Source organism: Gigantopelta aegis, chromosome 14 (assembly GCF_016097555.1).
Source record: "Gigantopelta aegis isolate Gae_Host chromosome 14, Gae_host_genome, whole genome shotgun sequence".
Taxonomy (NCBI): domain Eukaryota; kingdom Metazoa; phylum Mollusca; class Gastropoda; order Neomphalida; family Peltospiridae; genus Gigantopelta; species Gigantopelta aegis.
The window spans coordinates 25,144,519-25,153,547 of NC_054712.1; the positions used below are offsets into that span (position 1 = coordinate 25,144,519).

The 9,029-nt window shown below is 39.4% G+C and overlaps 1 protein-coding gene across 1 annotated transcript in view; it reads left to right on the forward strand.

Annotated features, from left to right (window-relative positions):
* Positions 1–7,465, forward strand: part of LOC121388655 — a 29,029-nt gene extending 21,564 nt beyond the window's left edge. Inside the window, exons 14-17 of the mRNA XM_041520094.1 lie at positions 479–562; positions 1,036–1,117; positions 1,965–2,080; positions 5,436–7,465. Of these exons, the coding sequence (XP_041376028.1) occupies positions 479–562; positions 1,036–1,117; positions 1,965–2,080; positions 5,436–5,574 (421 nt within the window). The 3' untranslated portion in view covers positions 5,575–7,465. The remainder of the gene's footprint in view (positions 1–478; positions 563–1,035; positions 1,118–1,964; positions 2,081–5,435) is intronic.
* Positions 7,466–9,029: the final 1,564 nt, after the last annotated feature.

Genomic DNA, 9,029 nt, shown 5'->3' on the forward strand with positions numbered 1-9,029 from the left:
ATTTTGCTGTCCCACCTGCACATCCCAATCCTTGTCTTTCCAACCGCAACACATGTCTTTTGCGACCATCGCTTAAATTAAAATAAAAAAACTAGGAGACTTTGAAAATCGTACTCCGTCCATCCATCGAACCTGTTTGTTCGTTCATCCTTCAGGCTGACTATCCACCCATTCACCTGCCTATTTGTCCGTTCGTCCGTCCATCCGTCCATCCATTCATTCAAGCATCCACTTATTTATCCATCACTTACCCACGCATCCGTCCGTCCATCCTTTCATTCATCCGCCCATCCATCCATCGACTCATTAATTCATATATCCACCCACTCCATCCATAACGTAATCCATAACGTAATTCATATATCCACCCACTCCATCCATAACGTAATACAAATCTGCCTAACTGCCTGTCTGTTTGTCCGTTTGTCTGTGTGAATAATGTTTGTTTTGTTTCTGTTTCTTTCCCTCCACTGTCCAGACATCCGTATTTCTGGTCGGACGAGAAACGTTTTCGACTCATACTGATCGTCGGGTCTGACGTACTCAAAGAGATGAAAACTGGGTGAGTTCATTTCATTATTCAGTCTCTGAAATAATAGGGGCGGGACGTGGAGCAGTGGTAAAGCGTTCGCTTGATACGCGGTCGGTCTAGGATCGATCCCCGCCGGTGGACCCATTGGGCCATTTCTCGTTCAGGCCAGTGCTCCACATGGATTTTTAATCCAAATACCGACTCCAAACGCTGAGTGAGTGCTCCGTAAGGCTCAATTGGTAAGTGTACACCACTTGCACCGACCAGTGATCCATAACTGGTTCAACAAAGGCCATGGTTTGTGCTATCCTGCCTGTGGGAAGCGCAAATAAAAGATCCCTTGTTGCTAATCGGAAAGAGTAGCCCATGTAGTGGCGACATCGGGTTCCCTCACCAAATCTGTGTGGTCCTTAACCAAATGTCTGACGCCATATAACCGTAAATAAAATGTGTTGAGTGCGTCGTTAAATAAAACATTTCTTTCTTTCTTTCTCTCTTTGTAGCGTGGCACTGACTGGGAATGGTGGGACCAAGATGACAGACTTTCTGAACGTCGTTCCAAACCAAGCCGTTAGTGACAACTGGGTAGGCCTATGTGTGTAAATAGGTCGTGCACAACATAATTATGCAGACTGGATATCCTTTAGTGTCTACATAGCCGTCTTGCTGCTGGCTGTCTGTCTGTCTGTCTGTCTGTCTAGCTAGTTGACTTGGCTGAGTGACTGACTGTCTGTCTGTCTAGCTAGTTGACTTGGCTGAGTGACTGACTATCTGTCTGTCTAGCTAGTTGACTTGGCTGAGTGACTGTCTGTCTGTCTGTCTAGCTAGTTGACTTGGCTGAGTGACTGTCTGTCTGTCTGTCTGTCTGTCTGTCTGTCTGTCTGTCTAGCTAGTTGACTTGGCTGAGTGACTGACTGACTGAGTGACTGACTGACTGGCTGACTTACTGATTAGCTGGCTGGCTTCTTCTTCTTCTCTTCTTCTTCTTCTGTGTTCAATCTTCTTTCTTTTTTAAGACTGTCCTATCAGTAATCGGGATGTGGTGATGAAGTTTGACAGTTCCGATTTTCTCATAAAACATGACATACATATAAAATTATTTCCTTTTTTTCTCTCTACGTACTAATTAGGTAACAAAGATCCACGTCACAAAGGTGTGTGGGGGGGGGGGGAGTTCTTTAATTGTGTTTTGGGTGTGGATTTTTTTCTAGTTTCACGCTAAAGCTTGAGTTCTGGTTCATTTTTATTTTTACATTTCGTACTTATTACATGTTAAAAAGAAATTGTCTTTTAACTAATCCAAAACTTGACTCATATTGACTCATAACCCTAATTATTTATAACTCTTTAATTTGAAACAAAATAAACAAACAACAAAAAGGAGAATCCCTAACCCCAACATTTTTAATGCTTTAATTTGTGTGCGCTGTAGATCACTGAAATACACCCGTCAGTTATGAAAGAGATGCGAGCTTTCCGCCAGTACAAACACAGTCTGTCTGAACTGGTGCTCTTCGTCTACAACTGCTGTCTGCACTTCGATAAAATGTAAGTCTTCTGCACTTCAATAAAATATAAGTCTTCTGCACTTCAAACAAATGTAAGTCTTCTGCACTTCAAACAAATGTAAGTCTTCTGCACTTCAATAAAATGTAAGTCTTCTGCACTTCGATAAAATGTAAGTTTTCTGCAATTCATTAAAATGTAAGTCCTCTGCATTCAAGTTTTCTGCATTTTGATAAAATGTTAGTTTTCTGCATGTTTATAAAATGTTTTGTCTGATAAAATGTATTCTGCATTAATTTTTATAAATAAAATGTATGCTGAGGTGTCGTTAAACATTATTCATTCATTTATTGGTAAAACGTTGGCTGAAATTTAAACAAACTTGATCAGCTAATGTAGTTTCTTCACTTTGATGACATGGAAATCGTCTGCACTTTGATAATGTAAGTCATCAACATTAAATGTTAATCGTTTGTTAGATGGTAAGCCTACTGGTTACGACAACTCTGTGTCGTTTGTTAGATGGTAAGCCTACTGGTTACGTCAACTCTGTGTCGTTTGTTAGATGGTAAGCCTACTGGTTAAGACAACCATGTGTCATTTGTTAGATGGTAAGCCTACTGGTTACGTCAACTCTGTGTCATTTGTTAGATGGTAAGCCTACTGGTTAAGACAACCATGTGTCGTTTGTTAGATGGTAAGCCTACTGGTTAAGACAACCATGTGTCGTTTGTTAGATGGTAAGCCTACTGGTTACGACAACTCTGTGTCGTTTGTTAGATGGTAAGCCTACTGGTTACGTCAACTCTGTGTCATTTGTTAGATGGTAAGCCTACTGGTTAAGACAACCATGTGTCGTTTGTTAGATGGTAAGCCTACTGGTTACGTCAACTCTGTGTCATTTGTTAGATGGTAAGCCTACTGGTTAAGACAACCATGTGTCGTTTGTTAGATGGTAAGCCTACTGGTTAAGACAACCATGTGTCGTTTGTTAGATGGTAAGCCTACTGGTTACGACAACTCTGTGTCGTTTGTTAGATGGTAAGCCTACTGGTTACGTCAACTCTGTGTCATTTGTTAGATGGTAAGCCTACTGGTTAAGACAACCATGTGTCGTTTGTTAGATGGTAAGCCTACTGGTTACGTCAACTCTGTGTCATTTGTTAGATGGTAAGCCTACTGGTTAAGACAACCATATGTCGTTTGTTAGATGGTAAGCCTACTGGTTAAGACAACTCTGTGTCGTTTGTTAGATGGTAAGCCTACTGGTTAAGACAACTCTGTGTCGTTTGTTAAATGGTAAGCCTACTGGTTACGTCAACTCTGTGTCGTTTGTTAGATGGTAAGCCTACTGGTTACGACAACTCTGTGTCGTTTGTTAGATGGTAAGCCTCTTGGTTATCACAGCTCTGTGTCGTTTGTTAGATGGTAAGTCTACAGGTTACCACAATTCTGTGTCGTATGTTAGATGGTAAGCCTACTGGTTACGAAAACTCTGTGTCATTTGTTAGACGGTAAGCCTACAGGTTACCACAACTCTGTGTCGTATGTTAGATGGTAAGCCTACTGGTTACGACAACTCTGTGTCGTTTGTTAGATGGTAAGCCTACTGGTTACGTCAACTCTGTGTCGTTTGTTAGATGGTAAGCCTACTGGTTAAGACAACCATGTGTCGTTTGTTAGATGGTAAGCCTACTGGTTACAACTCTGTGTCATTTGTTAGATGGTAAGCATCCTGGTTAGCACAATTCTGTGTCGTTTGTTATATGGTAAGCCTACAGGTTACCACAACTCTGTGTCGTTTGTTAGATGGTAAGCCTCCTGGTTACCACAACTCTGTGTGTCGTTTGTTATATGGTAAGCCTACAGGTTACCATAACTCTGTGTGTCGTTTGTTAGATGGTAAGCCTACTGGTTACCACAACTCTGTGTCGTTTGTTAGATGGTAAGCCTCCTGGTTACCACAACTCTGTGTCGTTTGTTAGACGGTAAGCCTACTGGTTACAACTCTGTGTCGTTTGTTAGATGGTAAGCCTACTGGTTAAGACAACCATGTGTCGTTTGTTAGATGGTAAGCCTACTGGTTACGACAACTCTGTGTCGTTTGTTAGATGGTAAGCCTCTTGGTTATCACAGCTCTGTGTCGTTTGTTAGATGGTAAGTCTACAGGTTACCACAATTCTGTGTCGTATGTTAGATGGTAAGCCTACTGGTTACGAAAACTCTGTGTCATTTGTTAGACGGTAAGCCTACAGGTTACCACAACTCTGTGTCGTATGTTAGATGGTAAGCCTACTGGTTACCACAACTCTGTGTCGTTTGTTAGATGGTAAGCCTACTGGTTACCACAATTCTGTGTCGTATGTTAGATGGTAAGCCTACTGGTTACCACAATTCAATGTCGTATGTTAGATGGTAAGCCTACTGGTTACCACAACTCTGTGTCGTATGTTAGATGGTAAGCCTACTGGTTACGAAAACTCTGTGTCGTTTGTTAGACGGTAAGCCTACAGGTTACCACAACTCTGTGTCGTATGTTAGATGGTAAGTCTCCTGGTTACCACAACTCTGTGTCGTTTGTTAGATGGTAAGCCTACTGGTTACCACAATTCTGTGTCGTATGTTAAATGGTAAGCCTACTGGTTACCACAATTCAATGTCGTATGTTAGATGGTAAGCCTACTGGTTACCACAACTCTGTGTCGTTTGTTAGATGGTAAGCCTACAGGTTACGACAACTCTGTGTCCACAAACTACAAACTGTGCTACAAACTATGGATACCAATACTGGGGGGGGGGGGGGGGGGGGGGGGGGATTTACAAACGTATAAGCCTATACATATAAATGAAAAATGTGATGTAGTCTAGTATAATATAGATTGGATATAATTATAACAAATAAATATTTTTAAATAACATGAATCATAAGTAAGAATGCACACATTTCCTTGAAATTTATCATTCATTTTGTTTAAACAGCTGGTTTATATGTAGGAGTATATTGGTTTAGTTAAAACAGAAATGTGCCTGACGATTCATTGTTATGTTCTAAAAAAGTTAAACGTTTGTTTTGTTTAACGACATCACTACAGCACATTGAGTCATTAATCGTCGGCTATTGGATGTCAAACATTTGGTAATTCTTACATATAGTCTTAAAGAGGAAACCCGCTACATTTTCCCATTAGTAATAAGGGATCTTGTATATGCACCATCCCACAGACAGGAAACCACATACCACGGCGTTTGATATACCAGTCGTGGTGCACTGGCAGGGACGAAAGATAGACCAATGGGCCTACCGACGGGGATCGATCCTAGACCGACCGCGCATCAAGCAAGCGCTTTACCATTGGGTTGCGTCCTGTCCCCTTTATATTCCAAAATGTCGTTTCAGGTCTCGTGCTTCCAGAGAGGCCCTGGATGATCCGTGCAAGTATTTCCTGGCCAAGTTTCCCTTCATGTTCATGGCAGTGTACCGAGCCATCAAGGTGTCGGACAGAACAGAACGCACCTGCTACAAACCTTTCTTCTGAAACGCAAACCAGTGGCGTGTTCAGGAGGGCAAGCGCGCGCGAACAAATTGACTGGTGTCCATCATTTCTTATAATCCAGTTACATTCATTTAACGTTAAGCGCAACTGAAACCCGACTCGCAAATGACCACGAGCGCTCGGCCGTCTGAACATGTCTTTGTATACCCCTGGAAATTAATTAAGCACCACCCGAGTTGTATTTTCAGCCAGAAAAAGCGCCTAGAAGTAGTCGTCCGTGCCGACGGAGTGTAAACCAGATATTGACTTCTTACATATAGTCTGTATCTACTGCGTATTTACCGAGATGGCATGGATAAATTACTTATGAGAATAATTAAGCACACCAATGTGATTCCAGCCCCATAGTTAATCACTATACATTGACATGCATATTTATACGATTTCTATCTTTTTCTCCCCTAAGACTACATTAAATATTGATGCAATGACAGTCTTACTTGCTGTGCATCTGTATACAATGTACACAGAACATTAATGTAATTGTTCTACATCTTTGAAATTGTCACAATTACTTTAGAAATAGAAGTCATATGCTGATAACTAGCTGGTGCTTAATTAATTTCCAAGCGTATATATATATATGAGTTGTGTTCAGGCGAACAATTTTTAGCCATATTATTTTACTTGCTTTCACACTTTCTCATTCCCTGCATACTTTTAGCATTTTCTAGTTTCTTAAAACCTATTTTGCTACTTCATATGAGCCATCACATTAGAAGATCTACAAGTTAGCTTAGCACAGTTTCTGCTTGCAGCTTTGCAAGATATTTTCTTTTTCTACGTTATCTGTTTGGAGAACGTAAGCCCATACAAATGGTGTGAGGAATATAAACCCCGAGGATTAGAAAAAAGGAAATCACATATCACAATTTGAGTTATCACATTACAAACATACAACTACTTAGCACATACGTTCAACAGAGCTGTATAAACTTTAAAAGGGTAACTGTTGTTGAAGAAAGAATATAAAACAATATTGTAAGGATTAAGAGAGAAAAGAACTCCGCGCAAAAACCGATAAAAATCATTTCGATAAAAATTGTGAAAACGATAGCAGAAAACATTGGTTTATAGTAACATATTAAATTTCTAAAAATCAGTTAGTTTAGTTGCAAAATTCAATAATCAAATGTTGTGTGCACCAAAAGTGGCATTTTTTGCTGAATCGTTCACGAAAGTGACAAGCAAATCAGAACGCCGTATCGAGGTCATGTGATCCAATATGGCAGGTCCTATCTATTTCTCGTGTTTAGGCTGTTAACTTCATATTCTTCCCTGGACTCAACCACTGGCCATGCCAGAGACTGGACTCAGGATTGACATGGCGTGATAAAACGAAAAAGTGTTTGGAATTGGAAATTTAGTGATTTCTTGCTAACAGTATCATGTAATATTCTGATGGAAAACTTTACGAATGACTTGACCTACATTAGGAGACTATATACCACCGTGACCACATCCTAGGTTGGCAAGGGGCTGCGGTCAGCTGGTAGAACACTCGTCTGAGCTGTTATGGGTCATACAATCGATCGCTATCAGTGGATTCAACGGTCGTGGTATGTGCTGTCCTGACTGAAAAAGTGCCACATTTATATAAAAGGCACTTGCGGATTCAGGGTTTTTTTTAATGTTTTTTTTTTAGGCAAGAGTAGCTTATATGACGTGACTGCGTTCAGTAAAGAGCAGGCTAACGTTCGTGAATTATTTAACCGATTCCGTAGCCCACTGATAACGTCCTCGCCTGGTGCACGGTCGGTCTAGGATCGACCCCTGTAGGTGGGCCCCTTTGGGCTATTTCTCTTTCCAGCCAGTGCACCTGGGCCCGTGCTTATAAACTTTTAGAGTCCAGACTAAATCTCTAATGACGTCACACGCATACAATTTGTATGGCGTTGACATGACATTACTGTCTCAGACTCTATTAGAGTCTTGAGTCTAGACTCTAAAGTTTTATAAGCACCAGGCCAGAACTGGTATATCAAAGGCCGTGGTATGTGTTATCCTGTCTGTGGGATGGTGCATATAAAAAATCCATTGCTACTAATGAAAAAAATGTAGTGGGCTTCCACTCTAAGACTATATCAGTAAATGTACTCAAGTGGTGTCGTTAAAAAAAAAAAACTTTAACTGATTCCCATTGTAGTCATGTGATATGTGCTGTCCTGTCTGTGGGAAAGAGCATCTAAACAGATTCCTTGCTGCTAATGGAAAAAGTGTAGCGGGTTTCCTCTAAAGAATTACGAGATGTTTGACATCCAATAGCCGGCGACTATTCAATCAGTGTTCTCTACTAGTAATGTTAAACAAAACAAACAAACGTTTAACATGTCTACGTACAAAGCAATGTGCTCTAGTGGTGTCGTAAAACAAAAACAAACTTTACCATCATACTGCTTTAGCATACTTGGTAGTCCTGGCTCCGTATTCATAAACGTACTTAAGTCAATGTATGATACCTAAATACATACTTAAAGTACATAGATAAGTATCATACATTGACTTAAGTACGTTTATGAATACGGAGCCTGGATTATAGTATTGTTTTATATACAATAGTATAGAACAAACCTCACCCCCATCCCCGCCAATCCTGGATGTAAACCAAGATTTAATAAAGAGTAATATACTTGATCGTATTTGATATAAATATAGTATATATTGTTTACACATTAAGATAACGTATTCGCGTAACTATGTCTTTCAATATCTATAAATTATGTATTTGTTTGTAGTCATTTATTTCATTATGTGCAATGTTTTAGGGTCATAACATATTATATTTCTACAATACACTATTTATATAAGTAATAACAAGAAACATAATTAGATAAGATGTAGACTATATATTTTTAAAGCGTAACAGACTGATATACATACATTAAATATACACATGCATAATTTTAATACCTCCACATAATATGCTATACTGTGAGATTTATGGAGACTGTGAAAGTACTTGTATGCTATTTAATAAAACAAATTGTTGAATTTTAATTGTTTTGTTTTTCTTTCTTCATATTTTATATGGTAGAGATAATAACGTCTGACTGAAAGTTACACATTTTCTGTGTAATCCCCCCCCCCTCTCGTCACCCCACAACTCTCCCCCCCCCCTCCCAAAATTTAAAAATAAAATAAAATGAATAAATAAATAAAAAACACGTTTTCTTTCACAGAAAAAAAAAACCCAATCAGAATTAATGACATTTATTTGTACATATGTCAACCAAATGCTTTAACTGGCTGTAAAATGCCTGATACTAATATCGTGCAACTTTTCGTTTCATATTTCTGGCTATTTAAATAAATGAACAATGTGGATTATAGGTTGTTATTTATAACTCCAATACATGAACAGTAAGCGATGATTATAAAACAAAACTCTTGACTATAGTGTTGTTGTCACTCGGATCTTCCAGTAGAGTGTTTGTGTT